A 24,472-nucleotide genomic window follows, 5' to 3' on the forward strand; every position below is an offset into this window, starting at 1 on the left:
ATTTATAATATTATGTTAGTTTCAGGTGTACAGCAAAGTGAATCAGTTATACATATATCAATACATATAATATATCCACTCTTCTTTAGGTTCTTTTCCCATATAGGTCATTACAGAGACCTATATTACACTACTAATGTAGAGAACTCTACATTACAGAGTAGAGTTCCCTGTGCTATACAGTAGGTCCTTATTAGTTATCTATTTTATATATAGAGTCCTTTTTTACTAATGGTCTGTAGGTTTTATTCTTTTGTCTTCCAGTTTTTGGTATTGCATATCACAAGGCCAGTGGAGTCCACTGTAGGTAACTTGTTCTGTTTACATATAATCCTTTTCCTCTAACTTTGGAGTTTAGAAATATTACCAAGGTGTGCCTATATGTTTGTCTTTTTTCATTAATTTAGTCTGGAACATTGTGAGCATTTTTAATCTGTCTTCTTCTTCTCAGGAAAATTTCTTCTATTGTTAATTAGGGCTTTTGTTCTCTCTCTTTCCTTCTTCCCTTCTGGAATTTCCATTATTCACATGACAGGCTTCCTGGATCTATCCTCTCGGTCTCTTATGTTTTTTTCTTGTAACTCATATTTTAAAATTTTTCATATAATTTTTAAAGGCTATATTCCATTTACAGTTGCTACAAAATATTGGCTATATTTCCCATGTTGTACATAGATCCGTTTAGTCTATCTTATGTAACTCTCATAGTTTTATAATTTTGCTCTGAGCTTTAAGGGTTCTTTTTTTGCACCGAATTTTTTCAAACTGCAAACTCGGGTATCAAAAATGAGGATGATCTCCTTCAAATCACCTCTTGAATTGTGAAGTTCTTAAATTGTGTTTTGGAGTAGGAGTGACTTTAGAAAACCATGTTTTGCCTGTGCTCCATCTGAGTTTCCTAAGTGCTCTCATTATTTTTAATGCAGTTTTCTTCTGTTTCCAGCAGCTAGCCTGCTTTACCAGTCATGTTCTGGTTGTTCTGCCTTATATTTCCTTATCTAGCTTCTGGAATTCCTTAAGTAGGTTTTAATCTTTTTTTATCAGATGGTTGAGGATCAGGCCTGGGCTGCATGTCCTAAACAACAGACCTCTCGCAGGTGACAGATGGCAAAACGGTCTGTGTTGCAAAGCAGATGGCTGTTGTCGCCCTGCTGAGGCATGTGGAAGAGCCTCTCACTCTCAGGGCTCCCTGTACTCTTCTGATCTCAGGCTAGAGCATCTCCCTCCCCGCAGTTAGCTCTTCTGAGGATTCTCAAAGTATTTTGGTAGAAACCTGGGAGAAACCATGTTAGGGATAGCCAGCCGGTTGTTACATTATTTATTTTTAGTGGTTGCTCTACGAATCACTATATCTGTACCTACCCTTTCAAGAAGGCTTATCATCATAAACATCCCCTATTTTCTCTCCTCTGTTATTGTTGTGTATATATGTGTATGACATACAATGAAACCCCACCAGACAACGTTAGAGTTTTAAATTTCAACAGTCAAGTGTTGGAGAACAGAAGTGAAGAAAAATCGACTTTATATTTATACAGCTCTTTATTATTTCTGTTCCTAAATGTTCATGTCTTACGTTGCAAGTTTCCCTCTGGTATCATTTCCCTTCAGCCTAAAGAACTTCTTTAAGCATTTCTTTTTGAGCATATCTGCTGGCACAAATTATCTTAGATTCCCTTATCTAAGAATGTCTTCATTCCTGAGAATATTTTCATTAGCTATAGGAGTCTGAGTTGACAATTTTTTTCTTTCAGCACTTTAAAGATGTTCCACTGTTATCTTGCCTTCATGGTTTTTGATGAGAAATCTGTGATAATTTGAATTGTTTCCCTATATGTAATTTATTGTTTTCCCTAGCTGCTCCTAAGATATTTGCTTTATCTTCGGTTTTTTAGCAGCTTGATTATGTGTCTGGGTGTGGTTTTCACTGAATTTATCTTGTTTGGGATTCACTGAGCTTCTTGAATCTGTACATTTAAATCTTTTACCATATTTGGGAAGTTTTCTGCTATTATGTCTTCAAAAAAATTTTTTCCTGTTCCAATCTTTCTCCTCTCCTTCTTGGGCTCTAATGACATGAATGTGAGTTCTTTTGATATTCTTCAATCTTTGTTCTTTGTTTTTTCAGTTGAGAACTTCTATCTTGTCATTTATTTCAAGAGTATTAACCTTCACCACATGGAGGAGGATTACAATAGCTGCTTTAAAAGCATTGTCTGATAATTCCAACATCTGGGTCATCTTGAGACAGGCAACTATTGAATTGTTTTTTCTTGAGAATTGGCCAGATTTTCCAGGTTTTTCACATGTTGAGAATCCTGAACATTTTGAATATTATGTTGGGATACTTTGGATCCTGTTAAAATCCTCTAGAGAATGTTGAGTTTGTTGTTTTAGCAAGCAAAACTCTGGAATATGGGAGGTGACTAATATCATGGTTCAATTCTTGAAGCTTTTGCTATCCTTCTTCAGGTTAGCTCCACACGTGCACAGCTCTGGGTTGAGCTTGGGGCTTACATAGTTCATACACTGAATTAGTCTCCTTGTCTAGCTCTCTTCTTTCTAGGATTTCCCTCACAACTCTTCAGGCCTCCAGTGCCCCTTTCCTGGTTCCTTTGGCCAGAAAAAGTAGGTTTTTCTTGGAGTTTCAGCTATCTGCATAGCTCTGGGACTGGGGCTCGCACTCAGGTCAAATTACATGAGAGGAAAGAGAAAAAAAGCTGAGAATCTCTCCACCTTGTAGATTATTTCTCCAAATTTGACTCCCTTTCATATTATGCCATTTGTGTTTACTTTTCAAAGTCCTCAGGTAGGTTTTTTTAATGGTATTTTTTCCAGAGTTTTCCATTGTAATCAGTGGGAGAAATAGATTCTAGTGGGCTTACTCCATATTAGCTGGAAGTGGAACCATGAGATGTCATATTAAACCAGGAGAGTTTTGCTAAACATTTACTAAGCTGTTGACAAATAACAGAAATATATTTGAACTTTTCCTTTTTAATTTTACTTCCCAATCCCTGGCAAAAATATACTAGCAGGTCATAAAGTAACCAGATGAAAAGCAGCAATAATAAGAAAAGGGATCACAGAATCATGGAAGGTCAGGGCTGAGAGAGAATTTAGAGACTATTTCTTCTCGCACCAAAAATAAGGTCTGAACTCCTTACCCTAGCTTTCTAGGTTCTACGTGAATTGGTTCTGTCTCTTCAATCTCATCTTGGGATACTTTTCCTTTCTTCTAGGTGACAATCTTCAGACTGCAATAACAGTGGCCAGAAAGTCTGGAATGGTTTCTGAAAGCCAGAAAGTCATTCTCATTGAAGCAAATGAAACTACTGAGTCCTCATCAGCATCTATATCTTGGCAATTAGTCGAAGAGAAGAAACATATTGCTTATAGGAATCAGGTATACCCAAAAGCAGACCTTCTGCCATATTATCTAACTCGTCACACAGTGTTGACTACTGAGCAGCTTTGACTGGCAGAGGTGTACAGGTGACCTAGGGTCAACATACTTCTCCAAATGTCTAACATGTATACAGTTCAAAGAACTCAATTATATCATTTTCCCATACCATTCCTACTGAGTTTTAAGGTATGGTGCTTTCCTGCGTGCTGGAAATAATCCATTCTTTTAAACTTAAAAAAGTCTTTAGAAAGAATATAGTAAGTGGGGCTGCAAGTCTAATTTTCCATTTTTTCCCTTGCTTGCCAGCCTTCCCACTGGGTTCAAAGGGGATTTAGTCCCTAAGAGAGACACTGCTGTGTGCATTGGAAAATCAGACTATATCTTCAGGGTGGGAAGAAGTTTTATTCATTTATCTCCAATCTTGTCAGTATCCTATGTCTATTATGTCCTTGTGAAACAATATTAATTCTGTAAAAAAAAAAAAAAGGGAAGTTCTCACTTCAGGGAGGGATTTGTTAAGCTGCAATGCTTTTGTATTTTACACTTGAAATGTGTGAAATGTGCTTTTTTCTGGGACTCACTGAGATCAAATCAGGATGAGAACAGGACGTGAGTAAGTGTTACCCCCCTGTTCACTAGAGGCTGTTGATGTGCAAAGATTGATCCAGCAAAGAGAAAGTGCTTCTCTGAGGAATGAGGGCTGGAGTGTGACTTTTATAGAGAGATCCCAGACTGTCATTGTTGCCTTCGCTCAGATATGCTTGTGGTCCTAACCACTCTATCAAGTCTCAAATTACTGCGTCTTGCCTTGCAGGACAATTACATTAACATCAGGGAAGAAGTTTCTGATAACAGCAGAGAGGGAAGTTACCATTTTGCCCTAAGTGGAAAATCCTTCCAGGTTATAAGTCAACATTTCAGCAGCCTACTGCCAAAGGTAAGTTCTAAGAGGCTACCAGTCTCCTAGTAAAGATGCTAACAATGTCACGGAGCATGATCGTAAGTAATTTCAAACCTCTAACTAGGTTAGATACACCTATTGAATGTATCATAAGGGAAGCAGATAGTTTTGCAGAGTCACTGCTGTTTCATTTCCTGCTAGATTTAAAATAAGTAAATTTGATTAACTAATTATCCATCATCTATAGGATTAAAATATTAGTGACTTCTCAAGTGATAAGGTTGCTTTGGGGGAGCTGTCACTATATTGCCATGGTTAGGGGGTCTCACAGTATAGTGTAAATCCAGCAATTATACAGGAAGGCAGGCCCAAAATAGAGGAATTCCATTAGGTTTTTGATAGAGGACATCTATACAAAAGAGGGTCAAACTTAAAACTTTTCTGATGAAGAACAAACCCACAATGAGGGCAGGTAAGATATATACATAAGAAAACATGTGAGCAAACTAGAGAAAGATTGTGTCCAGTGTAAAGCAAAGATAATTTATTTGTATTCAATTGCTCATTATCTTAAGTACTGTTTAAGAAAAAAAGAATGAAGACTTTAAAGCTGAGTGAACAATAAGCTGAGTTTACAGCCAAGAAGAGCAGGGAGCACACAGCTGTAACACAGAAGAATTTAGACTCTGTAGGATGGGGTTCAGGTGGATGGAGCTGGTACAGGTTTTTATACAACAATCCATTAATGTGACAATCCATTAATGTTTCAGAGCCCAAATTAGGCTGGAGATATCAGCTGAGTTTCACAGTTGGTCAAGCCCAGATGGTATCGTTAAGTCAAAGACCACAGATAGTCACCCTCTCATCTCTAGGCTATTTTTCTGCTAGATCTGAACAATTTTCTGAGAAGCAGTTGCCTCCTTTCCTTCTCCTGGGATCCTGACCTCTTGTTATCTTGCAATTTCTCATACTTTACTGGTTTAAGGTTCCATCAAGCTCAGGGTTTTTCAGGACGACCTCCTTCATGGCCCCTGAGCTAAATTCCTGTAGGTCATCATTTTCATCAATTATGTCTATTAAGTAGTCATTTTTACTGATTTTGGTCTTCCTGATCACTTATCTGATGACCAAAGTCTCAACATCTGTCTTAAAATCCAAAGAAGGACTTCTTGGAAACAAATATTTTTCTCACTCATGGATATCATTACCCAGTCAGTGTTCTGAATGTTATCAATTACTTCATGTATGACCAGCTGACATAATAAAAAAATTTTCCCTTTTGCATTCTTTACAGATATTGATCAATGGGACCATCTTTGCAAGAATGTCTCCAGGGCAGAAATCCAGTCTGGTGGAAGAATTTCAGAAACTAGAGTAGGTCTTTACCAATTCAGATGGTGTGAAGTGCATGGAGGCATGACAGGGGGAGAGTAAGGAAGTCACTCAGTTTGGTTAGGGCAGTGGTTCTTAACGTAGCTACACATGACAGTCACCTTGGGAGCTTTGAAAAATTAGCAATACCAGGACACTACCATTCAGAGATTCTGATTCAATTGTTCGTCTGGGCACTTGGACATCAGTATTTTTTAAAAGTTCCTTTCATAAGTCAATTATGCATCCAGAATTGAGAATCCCGCTGAACTAGAACATAAGGGGGACAAGAAATAACTCTGGAAAGGTCATCTGAACTTGGCTCCTAAAGGTACAATGAAAATTTAGACTTCATTTTTACAAATTATTTTCACGGTTATGATACAGGGAGGTCCCTATGACAAGAGATTCACATAACCCTAAAAATATTAAAACATTCTTATGCCAAATCATCCTCTCCATCCTAAATCAGAAAACTATTCTTAACACAAAGGGTCTCCATTGTCAGAATCCCATCATTTGGAATCCTTTATTTCCTGTTAATGGAAGCCCATGGCGTCTCAGAGGCTTTCTCTACCTCTGGTGCTGGACCACACTCACACAGCTCCAACTCCTACCCATCCCTAGTCCACCCTCATACTCATTGACTCAGTCACTAGGCAAAAGATCTATATTCAAAAAGCCCTATCTTCTCAATATGGCTAAAAACCTCCACAGTAAACTCGTTGCCTTAGGTAGCAGTGTGGAAGAGAAGTACAGCAAATTCTGCAAACACTGTCAGAGTGCTCCTACCTTAAAAAGCAGACTGTCTTCGTCAACAATTCAAGAGAGCGGTATTCATCCGGCCTCAGAAAGCTATCCTGAAATGGGGATATATTTTCTTTCTTCAACTTCTGGTCCTGGCACCACATTTTTGAGTTGAGTGACAGTTGACACGGTGGATTTCCTCTCCAGTTACTATTAATGTGACCAACAATAATTCTTATTTATCATTTTAGAATACATCACTTCACTGAATACTCATAATGCTTGTAGGGGAGAAAAATGATAGTCAAAATGGGGAAGTGATCAGGTCAGAGATCCAGATCTTCTGGCTTCAAATTCTGTGCCTTTCCCACCATGCCGTGCTGTCATATAATCATGAGCATCCTGTTTTACAGCTGACAGAGCTGCCTCCTAGACAGAGAAGTGCGGGGTCTCCTTGAATCGCCTGGAGTCAGGAAGCCTGTATGGGATTTCTTAATCCATTGTAGGAACTGCTGAGTCATACTTTATTTTAGTCAAACCAGACTGTTAGGGAAACTCCCTTAAAATAAATAATAAGTTTGAGCCTTAAGTAATGAAGCTCATTTTATCTTTTTAATTAGAGCAATTAGAAGGTAAGATTGCTTTGATCTCCTCTACAATTGACACGGTTCCCCTTTTAGTTACTTTGTAGGTATGTGTGGTGACGGAGCCAATGACTGTGGGGTAAGTAGCTGTCAGTGTGTCAATTGTACTTGCTTCAAGCCCTGTAAGAGATAGTATCCCCTGGGATATATACCACCTCCATTCCTCTTGAAGGAGAAACTGATGTGGGCGGTTTGGAAAGGTTTTAACCAAAGCCACACAATGACTCAGTGGTCAGTACAGACTAAATGGGGAAGAACTTGGTTCTGCATTCCCCACTTCTTTAGCTAGGTGTCCCAGTGCCATCTCTTTCTTATGTGGCAGGCAGAGCAAAATTTGATCATCTCCTGGCCACTGCTTGGGCCCACAAGCCACTTCGTGGGCAGCTTAACTAGCCTTTCTCGTGTGGCCTCAGGAGAGATGTGTGTGAGTGTGCATCTATACAGTAAGCTGACTCTTTGCTTTCAGGCTTTGAAAATGGCTCACGTGGGCATCTCTTTATCAGAGCAGGAGGCATCTGTGGCCTCACCTTTCACTTCCAAAACTCCAAACATTGAATGTGTACCTCACCTTATCAAGTAAGTAGGTACTTTTCCCCAGCATTGTTTTAATGTCTCTTGACTTTTAGGTGCAGACCCCTTTGTTTTGCCAGGCAAAGACCAGTGGAAATGTGTGTCCCTGGGCAGGGAGGGTGCTTTGTGGGAGAAAGCAGTCAAACATTCTACTCCGGAGTGGACTTACCTCCTGGGAAAACAGTGGCATTTCTAATGAAAATCACTGAATAGATTATTTTTAGAAGATTAGAATCTGGAACTTGTTGCTGCTTTGAAAATGTCAATCATACTCTTCTTATTATTATTTTAAATGAATCTCCTTAGATACTTTCTTAATGGAGAATTGACAGAAACTTTCTCTTCCCTACTTGCTTTCCTTTCCTCTTGCCTCTTTATGCTTCCTTGGAATATCCTTCCTATCCCCAGTTTTCAGAATATTTATTCATCTTTGCTGCTTCTACTACAATTTCCCTTGGTGCTTTATTCCCCTCCCCCAACCCCAGAATATGTACTTCTGCTGCATTTTGTTTGAATGATGGAGATGGTTAGCATTGTGGCTGCTTTTGGTTATTATAACTAGTATGTGTTTACAGTTTATAAAGTGCTTTAATGCCTAGTATCTTATACATCAAAACAGCCTGGAATTGTAGGGATGGTCACTATTTCTTTTACAAAGAAATTGAGGCTCAGAGAACTTGATGTATCGAAGCTCACATCCATATAGGATTGAAGATTGCATTCGAATTAATTTTGTTTCAATGTGTTTTATATACAAATATCATATTCCTTCCACCACATTAAAATAATGATTTGACTAGGTGCTCCCCATTTAAAAAATGTATTCATGCATCTGACAAATATTTATAAAGTAGGGACTTAGGGCCAGGAACAGTTGGAGGCACTGGGGACCCAGAAGCAAATAAATCGAGCGTCCCTTGATCTCACGAAGCTTTCTTCCCGTGAAGAAGTTGGGCAATAAACACACACAGAAAAATCAGGGGTAGCGTGAAAAGTTGGAAGATGGCTTGGGCAGTAGAATCGGCTGCTTCAGATGCGGTGGTGTGGGGAAGCCTTTCTAAGGAGGTGTGGAGGAGAAACTACCTTCTAGGCGGAATAAACAGCAGCAGCAAAGCCCTGATACAGGAAAAAGTCTAGTTTGAGGATCAGGTTTTGGAATCCCAGGAAACCATTCTGACCAGAATTAAATTTAAACTCTATTTTTTCCCAAATGAATGAGATAAAAGTGGCATTTCATAAGTACTCTATTTTACACTCTAAATATATACTATTCATTCAAAGTCAATCAACAGTAATACAAATGAACAGGCTTATTGATTCCAGTCTCTTTAAATTTGATGTGTGCCTAATTTGAGCGTGCCTATTGTCTTAGTTCCGTTTTAGAAAAAGTTGGGACTGCCAAATGAAATTTGAATGAGATGTTTGCAAACTCCTGAAGCACCTGAAGCATGAAAATAGCCCCCAAACCTGCAATCTTATTTAAATTCCTCAGTTCACAGATGAAGAAACTGTGACCAAGAGAGGGAAAATGACCTTTCAAATCACATTAGTGAGTAGATATGAGATGTGGGACCAGTTCCCAGGTCTCCTGACTCAGAGCTGAAATAATGCCTGCAGACAGGACAAGAGTAACTCTCCATTCGGGCTCCAAAGCTCCATTAAAGGCCTGTGGACCTTGGCCTGGATTTAGTCTTCCTTGAACATCTAGCACGCTGACTGCCGGCTCCCACTGGCTCAAGACTGTCCAGTCTGTCAGACAAACAATCGAATTATCAGGCTTTGATTTTTTTCTTCTGAGCTCAGCTGAACAGCACAGAATAACTGACCTCGTTTCTTTTTGTGACTTTCATTTCATTACTCTTTCATTTCTTTTCTCACACAGGGAAGGACGTGCAGCTCTCGTTACCTCATTTTGCATGTTTAAGTACATGGCTCTGTACAGCATGATTCAGTATGTTGGTGTTCTGCTGCTCTACTGGGTATGACTTGAGACCTAGCCTCTTGATTAGTGAGAGCTAAAACAAGTAGCGGTCACTGGCAATTTGCAAAGCCTCTTAAAGAAAGAGTGCACATGGGATATGTCGAGTACCAACAGCCTCTCTAAAACTATCTTTAAGGTTTTTGAAAGTAAATCAGAAATAGACAAGGATACAAAGGAAAAGTCGTTGGTGTCAGTTCTCTGACTCTCTGACAGAAGTTTCTCATCTGGTTGTAGCTGAGGTTCAGAACTGAAGGTAAACTTTCTCTCTCACTGTCGTTTTGGCTTGCCTGGACCAGGTCTCTTACCTTCCCAGTTCCAGTGTGGCTCCACCCTAGCATAACATTCGCTAGAGAGGTGCTTCTCTAATTGGGGTTCTGGTAAATGTTTCATAACTGGCTCTCCCTGGAAACACAAGCCCCGATTATTAATGTTTACCAATTTCAATGGCATAACTACTCCCACCATGGCTGATTTCAAGCTATCTACCTGACGTCACTGAACATGGAGTTGGGAAGAGATGTATTATACAGTAGCATACCATTCTATAGTACTTGCACCATATAGATACAAGAGTTGTAAATAACCTTAAGACCATTGATAATATTTAAATGTAGGAAAATGATTAGAGAGTGATGAGTTTTGGCTATTACCTGTGTTTCTAGTATAATTTATTTAATGGTAAATTTGTATAATTTAAGTTTTTATATTGGCTGTGTTTAAAAACCAGCTCACAGAATTCCTGAAACTTTAGCAGTTGACTTTCACGAGTTAGTACAAAGCAGCATATCACTGATTCCCTGAATACAGGGACTTGAAAATTGGCATATCATGCCCCCCAAAGCACATAGGTCTTGTGATGGTTTTTACTATTTAACAAAATATAAAAGGAGAAAAGACATATCTAGTATTTGTGAGCTCAACACTTGGGCTTATTCTGTTAAGTAACACTGAGAAAGTGAATTCCATTTGTGCTGAAGGTATGTAGATTCATCTCTACGTCTTGCCCCCTTGCTCCTGGTATGAGGGTTTTTACTTCCGTTATTTTCAGATTATATAAGTCCTTTTCCTCTCACTGATGAATGGGCTGGAAAAGGAGAGGCTGTTTATAGAAATTGGTCCCTAGTTTGGAATCCCAATAACTCATTATGCTCAAAAGTAGAGTTAAACATGAGTCATCATTATCTCCTTTCCACGAAGGGTGTGGGGGGGGAAGGAAGCAAGTTTCTTGAAATCAGTAAGACATGAACTTTTTTTTTTCAAGAATATCAAGATGCTTTATCAGGACTTTCTAACAACACCCAAGAATGCAGTTAGTGGGTTCAGTTATTCTCATTTTCCATTGGTGAAATTTAGGTAAGATCACCACACATTTGTCACTGACCATTGGGAATGTGTCATTTTGTTGTGTCAGACCAAACCCCAAACTTTCTGCTAACAAGTAGAAAAGAGACTAGAGATGAATCAGAGTGAGATGTTCCCCTCAACAGGGGTGACACTGATGCTCAAAGGAGCAGCCCAGAAAGCACACTGCAGTGGCCCTCCTGACTAGAAAGGAGTTTGCAGGCTTGTCTTTGGTACCCATGACCAGGCCCCTGACCATACCATCTCCTTGGTAATTTACTTGAAAATCCTATGTTGCAGTGAGAAAATGAGTGCAATTGATGTCACATTTCATCCAGAAGGTTATAACTTTTTTGAGCCACTTTCCTTTTCATTTTCAGGAGACAAACAGCCTTTCAAATTACCAGTTTCTGTTCCAGGATCTGGCCATTACAACTCTTATTGGTGTAACAAGTAAGATGTCTTTTAAATTTTCTTCTCAGAGATACTCCCCTCCACTTGCTTCCCTCTGCCCCTGCAGGGTTAGTCCACCATTGAGGGGTAGCAGCTATAGCCGCAGTGATGAGTGACTTATTCCCAAAGGGGTATGGTATGCAGAGAGAGAAAGAGGAAATAGAATCTTCATTTTTAAGTGTTGAAAGTGTTAGCAGAGGAAAAGCTGGCTCGTTGTTTTGCTGTTTTCCACAAAATATAGAGCTTCTATAAATGGTCACTAAACCTTTAAAATGAAAAAAAGCACCTTGAAAACTGACTTCAGTGTGCTTTTAGGTATAGTTATGGTCCAAATGTGCCCAATTTATAGAAGTTAAATGGCTTTTATGTTTCCCATTTCCAGTCCTAACCTCTGAGGATTTAGAACAGAGATTGAATGTAACCTTGCCGTTATGCCACTCTCACCCACCACCTCCTAACTGATACATGAATTGTCTCCCCAGTTTCCCCGCTATGGGATTTTCCCCCAGCCTGACCACTATCCGTCATCTTTACCGTATTCTCTGCTTTTCTCTCTTATATATGAATGCCACCAGCTTCACTTGTACTTTAGATCCTACCTGCTCCTGCCGCCTCAAGGATTTTGTTCCTGGAATGATCTTTTTCTCTATCACCAACTTTTCTCTGGTCCACTGGATCATTCCAATCAGCAGATAAATATATTTTTGTATCTTCTTTCTTTAAAACCTCTTCTGTGACCCCAAATCTACCATTAGCTACTGTCCCCTTTATTCTCAAACTTCCCAAACAGTTGAGTAGACCCACTTTGTCCACTTACCATCTCTAATTCTATTGTCATTTCATTTCAATCAGCCGGATTCTAACGTTCACGGGCGTGAATTTGGATTCTGGGCCTGTGCAGTTGTTTGGTGGAAGGCAGTGGTTTCCTGGCACATATGTAACAGCCAGCTCTCCAAACAATTGTAGATATGCATGTATATGCATATGCATAGAAGCTTATTATAAGCTTTACCAAAAAGAAGAATGTGTAGTGAGCAATTATCAAATAACCATAAAGTATACATTACTCTTTCTTGCAATTTCCATTTAGCCAGTGGATTCTCACAGAATGCTTTAACTGAGTTTCGTCAAAGTCTTGTATCCGTAGTCAATATATTGTTGTGATTGATGACTGAAATAGTTCTGATGTGAATGAATGTTTGTTGACGTTTTTCTTTACCTGAGTGAGCAAAACAACACAGGCTTATGCTGAAACTTTAATCATTCATCAGTCACGTGAGCAACTTATTTGCTAATTTGGATAATAGTTCTTGAAATCTGGAAGAATATTTCCTCAGTTAAAAACAATTGTTCATGATGTAATGGCTACAGACGTGACACACGTTTAAGTTCAATCTCCATTATTAACTTTAAGAACAGAGATATGCTAAACTGTAGTAAAATCATTAGGACGTTATCAGTTCTGAGTATTCATTATCTTGGTTTTTTTTTTGCGGTACGCGGGCCTCTCATTGCTGTGGCCTGTCCCGTTGCGGAGCACAGGCTCCGGACGCGCAGGCTCAGCGGCCATGGCTCACGGGCGCAGCTGCTCCGCGGCATGTGGGATCTTCCCGGACCGGGGCACGAACCCACGTCCCCTGCATCGGCAGGCAGACCCCCAACCACTGCGCCACCAGGGAAGCCCCCATTATCTTTGTTTTTAAGATAATATTTATTTAATTGCAACTTTATATAGTATTCTTCTAATAATGGCCATATTTAATAATTGGCTTACAAACTTAGTGGCAGTTGGCTCTTGTGAGCTCGTATGAGCCAACTCCAGACACCGCTGGCTGGGAGGGTCCACATTACTGATACATTCAAAAATACCAGCATATACACACTACTGTATATAAAGTAGGAAAACAACAAAGACCTACTGTATAAAACAGGGAACTATACTCAATATCTTGTAATAATCTGTAACGGAAAAGAATCTGAAAAAGAATATGTGTGTGTGTGTGTGTGTGTGTGTGTGTGTGTGTGTGTGTGTGTGTTTATATAACTGAATCACTTTGTTGTACTAACACAACATTGTAAATTAACTATACTTCGATACAAAAAAAAAGTACCAATCTTAGACTGCCTCTTCCACATGCCTCCTGGTCTTGCTTTCACACTGTTTCCACTATTTCATCTTATACCTTGTCGTCATAATCTTAACAGCTATCACGCCAACTTATGGTTTAAAAAACTTGCTCAAAAGCTTTGCTTTCAGAGAACATATGCAAGGAGAGTAAGTACTATGCACACTTCGGCTGTCTCTTCCCCAACACTGCTCTTGTCAAGTCCACCAATGATTTCCTTGCGGTCAACAGTACTGATCACTTCTCTTTCCTCATTGTACTTGGATCTCTCAACAGCACTCTTATCCTTCAAAAGGTTTCTTCTCTTGACTTTTGTGATGCCACACCCTGCTGAATTATCTATTGCCTTAATGAATACAGTTTTCTCATGTCTTTTGCTGGTCTCTGCTCCTTTACCTGTGCTCTAACTTTTAGAATGTTCCAAGGCTTGCTTGTTCTTAGGTTCTCTTGTCTTTTCAGTCTACACAATCTCCCTAAGTGATTTCAACCAATGCTATGGCTTTAATGTTATCTGTATGCTGATGAATCCCAAATTTATGTCTCTAGGCTTGATGTCTATCCTAAATTCTGGAAATGCAGCTGCTAAGCATCTAATCTTGGCTATTTAACAGGACGGAGACTTAATGTGCCCAAACAGAATGCTTTATTCTATCAGATCTGATCTTCAACAAAATTATTAAATATTTACTGAGTGTCTGGTTTGTTCTACTTACGGTAATAGGCACTTGATATACGTCAGTGGAAAAAACCATAGAAATTCGTTTCCTCATGGAGCTTGTATTCTATTGTAATAGTACCACAATCTACCAAGTTGTTCACATCGAAGACCCGGAGTCATCCTTAATTCCCCTCTTTTCTTCACCTTTACATATAATATCTATATATATATATATACACAATTCCTATTGGCTCTACCTCCGAAACACATCCTACATAGCTTCTCTCCATCCCTATTGTAGCCACTGTCACAAAGCCATGTCACCTCCCCTGTGGATTACTGAAATACCTTCACAACTGACCTTGCTTCTGCTCTTGCTGACTTCTCCTCACCCCAATTTACCTTTCACCCGGTAGTAAGATTGTTGTTTTTTTAAATGAAAATTTTATCGTCATCCTTCCCATTTCCACTAAATCCAAAGTCTTACATGATCCAGCTCTGGCCTACTTCTCCAGCTTCACCTCTAACCATATTGCTACCCACTTACTTGTTCCAGGCACCCTGGTCTTTCTGTCTTGTGAGCATTGCCAAGCTTGTGGGCACCTTAGCACCTTTGTTTTTGCTATTTTCTTTGCCTAAAATACTCTCCCCGTAGATCTTCCTATGGTTCTAGTCAGAAAAATGTCACCACTTCAGAAAGGTCACTTTAAATAGTGACCAAACCAGTTATTCTCTATCACCACACATTCTGCTTTATTTTTTTCACACTACTTTTCACAATCCAAAATTATGATATTTACCTAAGTTTTTATTTGTTTTTGCTTGCCTTCCCTCACTCAGTGTGTGTACTTCGTGAGGACAGCACCTTGTCTATCCTGATCACTGCTGTATTCCCAATACTTCTAACAGTGCCGGACATATCAAAGGAGCTCATTAAATATTTGTTAAATCTACTGTAAGAACATCCTTGGGCAGTCCTTACTGTTAACAGAGTAATCCTGTACATCAAGCCAGATCTACCTCTGTGTAACTTTCACCCATCTCAGACTTCTGTTCTGCCATTTGGGGTGGCAGAGAAGAGTCTGATTTTTCTCTCCAGAACAGTTCTTCAGATATTTGAAAACAGCTCTCATTTCTTCTGTGATTATTCTCTTTCCCATAACAAGCATCTCCAGATTTTTCTCTATTTTTTAATATAATTCGTTGTGAAAAGAAGATGGAAAACATTGCAAGAGATAACAAAGAGAAAAACCACCTATATCCTCCTGTATCCTGCTATCCAGAGCTAACAAATTAAAGCATTTTGATGTATTCCCTTCCAATTATACACTCACACACACACACACACACACACACACACACACACGTATAGATAAAGAAATTTGAATTATGTTTTCTATATAATAGTTGTGCATCCTGTTTTTTTTAGTTTAAATTTATGACCACTTTTTTATGTGTACATATTTTCATTCTTTTTTATTGTGGTAAATTATACATAACATAATATTTGCCATTTTCACCATTTTTAAGTGTACAATTCAGGGGCATTAATTACATTCACAACATTGTGCAACCATCACCACTGTCTATTTCTAATTTTTTTTATCACCCCAAACAGAAACTCTTTACCCATTAAGCAATAACTCCCATTGCCCCTCCACCTAGCCTCTGATAACCGCTAAACTATTTTTTGTCCCTATGAATTTGCCAGTTCAAGATGTTTCAAATAAGTTGAACCATACAATGTTTGTCCCTTTATTTCTGGCATATCTTATTAGCATAATACTTTCATGATTCATCTATGTTGTAGCATGTGTCAGAACTTCATTCTTTTTTATGGGTGAATAATATTCCATTATATATACACCACATTTTAATGTTGATGTGTTGAAACTCAACTGATTCTTATGTGTTGATCTTGTATCCTGCAACATAGCTGAATTCATTTATCAACTCTAGCAGTTTTCTTGAGGATTCTTTGGGATTTCCAAAATTTGGTATCATGTCACTTGTGAATAGAGATAGTTTTACTTCTCTCCTCCAACTTGAATGACTTTTATTTCTTTTTCTTCTCTAATTGCTCTAGATAAAACTTCCAATGCAATGCTGAATAATAGTGGTGAAAGTAGGCATCCTTGTTTTGTTCCTGATTTTAGGGGGGAAAGCTTTCAATCTTTCACCCTTGAGTGTGATGTTAACTGTAGGTTTTTTATTACATAATATATAATTATGAGGATTACATGTAATATGCTAAATGTGTAACAATCTAGTTTGAATAGGTACCTTAACTTTAGTAGCATATAAAAACTCTGCTGCTTTACAGGTCTGTCTCCTCCTTTTATGCTATTGTTGTCAAATTACATCTTTATCCACTGTGTGCCCAGTAACATACATATATAATTGTTTTTTTATACATTTGTCTTTTAAATCATGTAGGAATAAAAAGCTGAGTTAAAAAACACAAATACAATAATATAGGATTTTATATTTGCCCAAATAATTACCTTTACTGGGAAAAATGAGTATGCCAGTAAAGAGATAGACATTATAAAAGAGGATTCTTTAAAAAGAATGTCTTTGGGCTTCATTTTAAAATTTCTATCTCTTTAATACTCTCCTTTTGTTCACATTATTTCCCTGATTTCCTTCAGTTCTTTGAGCATGTTAAAAACAGTTGTATTAAAGTCTTTTCCCAGTAAGTCCAACGTCTGGGCTTCCTCAGAAATAATTTCTGTCAATTTATTTTATTCCATTAAATATTATAATGTTGTAACTCTGGAAATCAGATTCTTTCCCCTCCCCAGGGCTTGATGTTTTTTGTTTTGTTGCTTTTTGAAGACTGTAGTAGTCCATTTATTTAGTGACTTTTCTAAACTATTTTTGCAAAGATTAGATCAGTTGTCATGTGTGGTCACTAAAATCTCTATTGTTTTAGCTTTTGTTCAGCTAGTGTTTTGACAGAGATATCCATAAGTTGAATTCCATGAGTTTAACAACATGAACAAAGAAATACCTCTCCCAGTCTTTGCAGACTAGTTCTGTGCTGGGGCACTTCAACACTTAACTAAGCTTGTGCTGAGTCTAGTGATTATTCAGGGCTGAAAGCTTAGGGTCTTTTCTGGTCTTTTCTGAGCATACATCTTTGGCAGGCACATGGCTTTCTGTATTCCCCAACATGCACAGGTACTTTTGAATACCATAATTTTCCAAATAAATGCTCCTTAACTTTTCTTTCTAGGCTTCAGGTTGTTATTTTATGTCTCAACTGTAATCCTTTGCTCCCCGTGACTATGGGTAGCTTGTTAGCCTTACAGTGTTTTTAAGGAGTGTATGCTGCTTTTCCGCCCTGACTAAGTTTTTTATTAGGCAAAACAAAGATGAACACCTTGCATTAGTTCTCCAGGTAGCTTCCAGACAGGTTAGAACAGACATACACAATAATTTGTGAATAAAGTCTGCTTTTCCCCTTTTGTAACCAGGATCCCCCGCTGGGAATGCAGACAACCATGTTCAAGACTGCCATTGAGCTAAGGAGGGAGGGGGGCAAGGGAAAGTAAAAATGGGCAAGGGCAAGTAAAAAAAAGCTTTCTTCCCATTTTTAAGTTGTCTTTTTCTTGACTCAGCATTTGCTTGTTTGCTGTAACTTTCATCTGTTTTTCAGAGTTCTGACAAAGTTGCTTCTGACAGTTTCCTTTTGTTTTTCAATGTTTCTGTAGAGGGATGGGATGTTGGAGTTGCTAATCTGCCATTTGGTTGATGTCACTCCTCATTTTGTTATCAAATATTTGAAAACATTACTTCTTAGTGACTGTATGTTGTTTCATTATAGAGATGTACCATAATTTATTGTAAATGATGCTGTGATGAACATCTTCCTACATCTCTGATTTTTTAGCTTAGGATAAACTTCCAGAAATGGAATAGCTATGTCAAAGGTTATGAACATTTTTCAATCTCTTCATATTTATTGCCAAACTGCCCTGCAGAAGGTATTTTTGTGTCAATATATGTTTCCACAAGCAGTGTATGAGAGTGCTCACTTCATCACTTCCTCATCTATAATGTAATAGTCTTTGCTTATTTAATAGGGGGGGGAAAAGGGCATCTTGTTGTTGTTCTGTCTTCTCTTTCAAGAATTCCTCATATGACTTGAGTTTGAATTCATTCATTGTTTTATTCCCTTACTTTGTGATGTATCAATATTTCAATTTGTCAATTTCCTCAGCTATATGGGCCCAAGAAGTTACACCATTCTTCTGATGAAGAATACAAAATTTTCCTGCTCTCATATACATATAAAACTTGAATTTATTTTGTAGTGAATTTGAATGGTGCCTATCCCAAGCTGGTGCCTTTCAGACCTGCAGGACGGCTGATCTCCCCGCCTCTGCTGCTCTCTGTGATTCTCAACATTCTTCTCAGCCTGGCCATGCACATTGTGGGCTTCATTCTGGTTCAGAGGCAGCCTTGGTATTCCATGGGGATGCACAGGTATGATCACAGCCTTAGATTGTCACATTCTAATTTCTGTCAACCATCATCTGGCCCATATGTTGGGAGGCAGATGGGTCTTCATTCTACTAAAGCTTTGGCTTCCTTAAGGCCCTTGGCAGTTTTCCAGTGATCTCTTCTTTGTAGCACAGTTTGGTGGCATCATTCGTTAGCACTTATCTTTGCTCATCTTGAATGATAGTGAACTCTGACCATCTTTTATATCTAGGGTGACCATGCATTATAGTTTGGCTAGACAGCCCTATTTTAAGCCTGATATCCCAAAGAAATGATTATATTTTTTCCTTTCACATTCAAATCTGTGCCTGTTGGATGATAAATTGTATAGTCACACTACTTGTAAATGTTCAGAAATCTGAAGCAAATAGAGGGAAGTGTCATGACTTACTCATATCTTTTTCTCTCACATAGTCTTACTACATTATTGGTGCCCAACTTATTGAATAAATAACTTGTTGGATCTGTTATCTATCTATCTATCTATTTATATCTATCATCTATCTATCAATCGTCTATCCATCTACCCAAAATATAGATCTATACATGCTGGTTTCTTTCTCCTTACTTTTCAGTATATTCTTTCCCAAAGTGTAGGCAATTATAGAAGCATTGAGGACATGTAGTTGTGTAGATACATATGCTTCGTAAGGACTTGTCATCTCACTTCATTAGCTTCTTTGGTTTCCTTTTTAGTACCTGCACAGTGCAAAATGAGACCATCTCAAAGTTAACCATTTCTCCAACTGCTCCAGATAAGATCGGAAGTAATGGTGTCTTCACAAGTTTTGAGAACACTACTGTATGGTTCTTGGGAACAATCAACTGTATCATTGTGGCTCTTGTCTTCTCTAAAGGAAAACCATTTAGGCAGCCCACATACACAAACTGTGAGTAGAACTGTACCATATCAGAGGTGAGAGGTCATCAGAGAGGAGAACAGATACTCCTGGGTCACTCAAGGAGCAGTTGCAGAGTTGGCACTCATCTAGGGTCTTCTGACTTCCACTCCAGGGCTCTGTAAACACATGCAGCCTTATTTCCTGGTCCTTTGCTACCTCCCTCAAAGCTGTGTTAAATACTAGAGTTTCTTAATCCACCACTTCCTTTCCCTAGAAATTTGTCTCTAGGTATCTTTTCATGGGTTCACTCCAAATTGGGAAGACACGTTTAATTCTCTGCTTGTCAGTACTTGTCAGAATTCATCTCAGAGGAGGTGGGGAGAAGGGTCACAGCGCTCAGTTGGAAGTGTCTCCTGCCATGAATACAATGGTCGGGATGACACTGTGTGATTGGCAGTTCTGGGAGCGGGTCCAGCCTGGAGGAGCCTGACTATAGAAAGTTGTTGAGATTCTTGGCCAAAGTACCTCTCACCTCCTTACAGTCCGGGCTGAGGGTGGGGGTGAGTGTTAGGAGAAGTAGGTGACCTGTTTAGCTTTTGGGACATGTATTTGCATAGCATCACTACCCCTCTAATTGGGAAAATTTAGAAGCACAAGTTGAAGAATCAATATCCTCAGAAAAATCTGTTCGGAGAAAGTTATTTTGCTCTTCTTCTTGGGATGAAGAAGCAATCGAATGCTGACCTCCGCATGATTGCAATTCAAACATTTGTTTATTTACAGTCCTCCTTTTTCCCAGAAAAGGATTTGAGGCAGATGATTTTTTTTTGGTGTTTTTTTTTTTTTGTTTTTTTTTTTTGAGGTACGGGGGCCTCTCACTGCTGTGGCCTCTCCTGTTGCGGAGCACAGGCTCCGGACGCGCAGGCTCAGTGGCCATGGCTCACGGGCCCAGCCGCTCTGCGGCATGTGGGATCTTCCCGGACCGGGGCACGAACCCGTTTCCCCTGCATCGGCAGGCGGACTCTCAACTACTGCGCCACCAGGGAAGCCCAGATGATTTTTTTTTTAACATCTTTATTGGAGTATAATTGCTTTACAACGGTGTGTTAGTTTCTGCTTTATAATAAAGTGAATCAGCTATACACATACATGTGAGGTGGATGATTTGCATTAAAGAGACTGATACTTGGATATCTCCAAGGCATTTATTGAAAACGTTATTTTGTCAGTATTACCCTATATGTATGTCCCATTTTTATTAATTGAAACATATAACATGCATGTGAAATTTTCCACTTACCTCAAGGACATACATAGAAATCGTAGAGGTGAGACCCATTGCACAGAAGTGAGTACTTTTCATCTATTTTGCTGAGTTTGGTTGTAGAAATCAAGTAAATCTAATCGGTGTTAATCTAGAATATGTGGATCAATGGATGTGATACTCTGGACTCAGATTTCTCTAAATGATAGCTTGTGTTCTTATTTCCTCAGATATATTTGTCCTTGTGCTGGTCATACAGCTGAGTGTGTGTCTATTCATTCTATTTGCCGATATTCCAGAATTATATAGGCGTCTGGATGTAAGTCTTATCTCTGGGATATGATGATATTTTATAGTTGTATAACACCCCGACTTCAAAAAGCAGGCCACAATTGCAGTTGACATGGATTCTTGACACCTATTATTATTTTGAGATTGTAGGGTTAAAATGAATGCTGAATTTATTCATGTTTTTTATTTAAGCTGGTCAGGAAATAAAATTCTGTCTAGCCTTGATTTCCAGTATTTCAAAAGCATTGAACATTTTTCCTTTAAAAGATCTCTGTAAGATTGGAAATTCTATTTATACATTTTCTCTTAAAGAGAATTTTCTCGTAAATGGTTTTGCTTTGAAGCTGTTTAAAACAGTTTTGCCTATTTTGGGGTTAATTCTCAAATCTGTATTTACATTTTTTTTTAAAACTCTTTAAAAACTTGTTTTTCTGTATTACATACTTAATGTCTGCAAAACCTACGTTCGAAGATCTATATCTTACCTCAAGTACTCTCTTACAGTTTTGTAATTTTGAGACAACTGTGAAACTCTAGAAGAGACAGAAATTTTACATATTCAAGCAAGGGAAAATGTATATTTTGATTCCTCTAATCTATTCTTCTTTTGAATTAGAAGTTAATCATTAATAAAAGTCCTTTAGACCAATAAATAGGGTACAGAAGAGATGATAAAAGGACCTGAGCTTTCAGTTCTTTGTAAAATTCCCTGTCTGCTTCTCCCTCTCAAAGATAAGTTTCATGAGGGCCAAGATCCTATCTTATTCATTCTTGTATTACCAGTGCCTGGCATAGTGAATGGCACATAATGGCAATGACTGACTGACTGATCATTGCAGATCAGGTTCCTAAATGTAGACAAGCATTTGGAGTACATAGTGCATTCCAAACCAGCAACACCGTCACAAACCCATGGTGACATTTGACATATAAACTAATATCTACATTCAGCTTTTCATTTTTATAATTGTATTACTGTGGTTAACAGTATAATTGTATTCATGAATTAGATTGGGTACTCATGGAGATAAATAGTCCTTGCCTACTAGTCTTCTAAATGAATTAAAATTCCTTAATCCTGCCGAAGTTAAGGTTAAAACATGTTGGATTTAGTTACACTCTTAAGTTAGTGAAGACTGTTTCAGAGGGGCTGGGACCTCTTGTAACAAAATAAGGAATGTATTTGGTTTGGAGGGAACCTGTGCAGAGTCATTGCCAGCATGACTTCAAAAGATTCTGCAAAGGATTATTGCTCACCTTAAAAATAATTATTTTTCTTATTACATAAAATTATGGGTGCATTTTAAAAAATGTAACTATGCAGGTAAGGAAAATTATAACATTATTAACTATAGCCTTCCATGTTTAATATTCATATATTATAAATGTGTGTTTGATTTATGAAGTGTATTTTATTTTAAATGGAATCGTGCTGCTTTGTAACCTAATTATTGCTCATTTTTTTAAAATAGAGAAAACATTCCCATGGTTTAAAATTCAAAAGTTTAGAGAAGTTATGTGGTGAAAACCTCCCTCCCATCCTTGTTCCCCGACTACCAGTTCCTCTCTCTGGAGACAACTGATAAGACCAGTTTATTTACATACTTTCAGATATGTATTATACACGTGTACATATACATTTCTTATATGTATATTCTACCATGTTTACACAAATAGTAACAAACTGTTACATTTGTCCAAGTCTTCTGAGATGGAGATATCCAGGTGAGGTGAGATGTGTAAGAAAGTTATTGGAAGAATTACCTATGAAGGAAAAAAAAAAAAAAAAAGATTAGGAAGCCAGTGGAGGTGGGGAGGATGCCACACTATGATGTGGGTCTGACCCCTGCGAAGGACAGAGGGAAGGAATGCGAGCTGGATGAGTTGAGTTTCAGACTGCAGCAAGATTCCAAGAAAGTCAAGCCAAAGTTGCCCATCAGAGGTGTCTAGCGTCTCACAAGAATGAGTGTGGTTAGAAGCCTGCATGTACACTGTGAACAGCATGAAGTTTTTGCAGCATAATTAGTCTTCAGACTGACTTTGCTTTTTCATCTCCCACCAGCTGCTCTGCACTCCTGTCCTGTGGAGGGTCTACATTGTCATTATGCTCGGCTCCAATTTCATCGTGTCCCTTGTCGTGGAGGTAAGTGGCCTCAGGCTGCTCATTGCTAGTTGGGGTGGCGGAGGCATCTCTGGGAGTCTGAAAAAGGAACAGCTTTAGCGGACAAGGCTCAACAGTGCAAGGGTCTCCTTTCCTTGGCAACATGAGCAATGATGCTTCTCTCTGATGAATTCCAAACAAGGTATTCATTTGCCTGTCTGTAAAGTGGGGCTGGGGAGGATGGGAGAAGGTCCTATCCATTTCTAAAATTCACAAATAGAGACCCAACTCAATTCATTCAAATTTCTTCAAAAGAAACTGATATATGAGTCACATACTATAAGATTTACCTTTTTAAGTGTACGATTCAGTGGTTTTTAATATGTTCACTGAGTTGTGCAACCTCCAACACTGTCTAATTCTAGAACATTCTCATCACCCTGAAAGAAATCCCACACCCATTAGCAATCGCTCCTTATTTCCCCTTCTTCTTCCTTCACCCCCTGGCAACCACTAAACTACCTTCTGTCTCTGTGGATTTGCCTGTTCTGGACATTTCGTATAAAGGGGATCATACAGTATGTGGCCTTTTGTGTCTGGCTTCTTTCACTGAACAACTTCTATCATTTTTACTTTACAGATGGGAAATGAGATTCAGAGTGAGCTTTTCCCAGCTTTTATTCTTTATGCTCCATTTCCCCAGGAAAATGAGCTTCCGCTCCCCCTTTGCCTTGCTACGCGCTTTACTCTCTCCTCCTTCAATGCTGTTAGACACAATCCCCATTTCTTAAAGCCCACTCTTGAAGGGGGCGCCCCAGAAAAGGCATCCATTCTGTAGGAGGGATGAGCTTTAAGACTCCATCTGTCCCCATTCCTGCTTTCACTTACAAACCCAGACTGGTTCCAGTGAGGGGGGATTCATGGTGGGCTGGCGCACCTGGGGCCTGACGGCCCTGCAGTATTTTGTATGCAGGAGCTCCGGAGCCTTCATTGCTAAGCAGGGTAAAGGCTGCGCAGGAGCTGGTGGCAGAACAGGACATAGAATTAGGATAAGGAGCATCTATCTCTTTGCTAAACTAGGACTTCTCAAACTTGAGTGGGCATCAGAATTCCCTGGAGGGCTTGTTAAAACACAGATTGTCCGGCACTGCCCCAGCATTTCTGATTTGGTAGGTCTGAAGTAGGTACAAGCTTTTGTTTCTAATAAGTTGCCAGGTAATTCTGATGCAGCTGACTCAGGAATCACACTGAGGAGTACTGTGCT

At 38.8% G+C, this 24,472-nt stretch overlaps 1 protein-coding gene across 1 annotated transcript in view; it reads left to right on the forward strand.

The window, feature by feature from the left end:
* ATP13A4 (ATPase 13A4) overlaps positions 1-24,472 on the forward strand; it is a 145,316-nt gene that overhangs the window by 117,154 nt on the left and 3,690 nt on the right. Inside the window, exons 19-29 of the mRNA XM_027108707.1 lie at positions 3,243-3,406; positions 4,224-4,346; positions 5,605-5,684; positions 7,109-7,151; positions 7,539-7,648; positions 9,525-9,621; positions 11,345-11,417; positions 18,521-18,692; positions 19,407-19,600; positions 21,047-21,135; positions 23,170-23,250. Of these exons, the coding sequence (XP_026964508.1) occupies positions 3,243-3,406; positions 4,224-4,346; positions 5,605-5,684; positions 7,109-7,151; positions 7,539-7,648; positions 9,525-9,621; positions 11,345-11,417; positions 18,521-18,692; positions 19,407-19,600; positions 21,047-21,135; positions 23,170-23,250 (1,226 nt within the window). The remainder of the gene's footprint in view (positions 1-3,242; positions 3,407-4,223; positions 4,347-5,604; positions 5,685-7,108; positions 7,152-7,538; positions 7,649-9,524; positions 9,622-11,344; positions 11,418-18,520; positions 18,693-19,406; positions 19,601-21,046; positions 21,136-23,169; positions 23,251-24,472) is intronic.

This window comes from Aethalodelphis obliquidens, unplaced genomic scaffold (assembly GCF_003676395.1).
Source record: "Aethalodelphis obliquidens isolate GAN/ISIS:26980383/991018 unplaced genomic scaffold, ASM367639v1 scaffold1, whole genome shotgun sequence".
Lineage (NCBI taxonomy): Eukaryota > Metazoa > Chordata > Mammalia > Artiodactyla > Delphinidae > Aethalodelphis > Aethalodelphis obliquidens.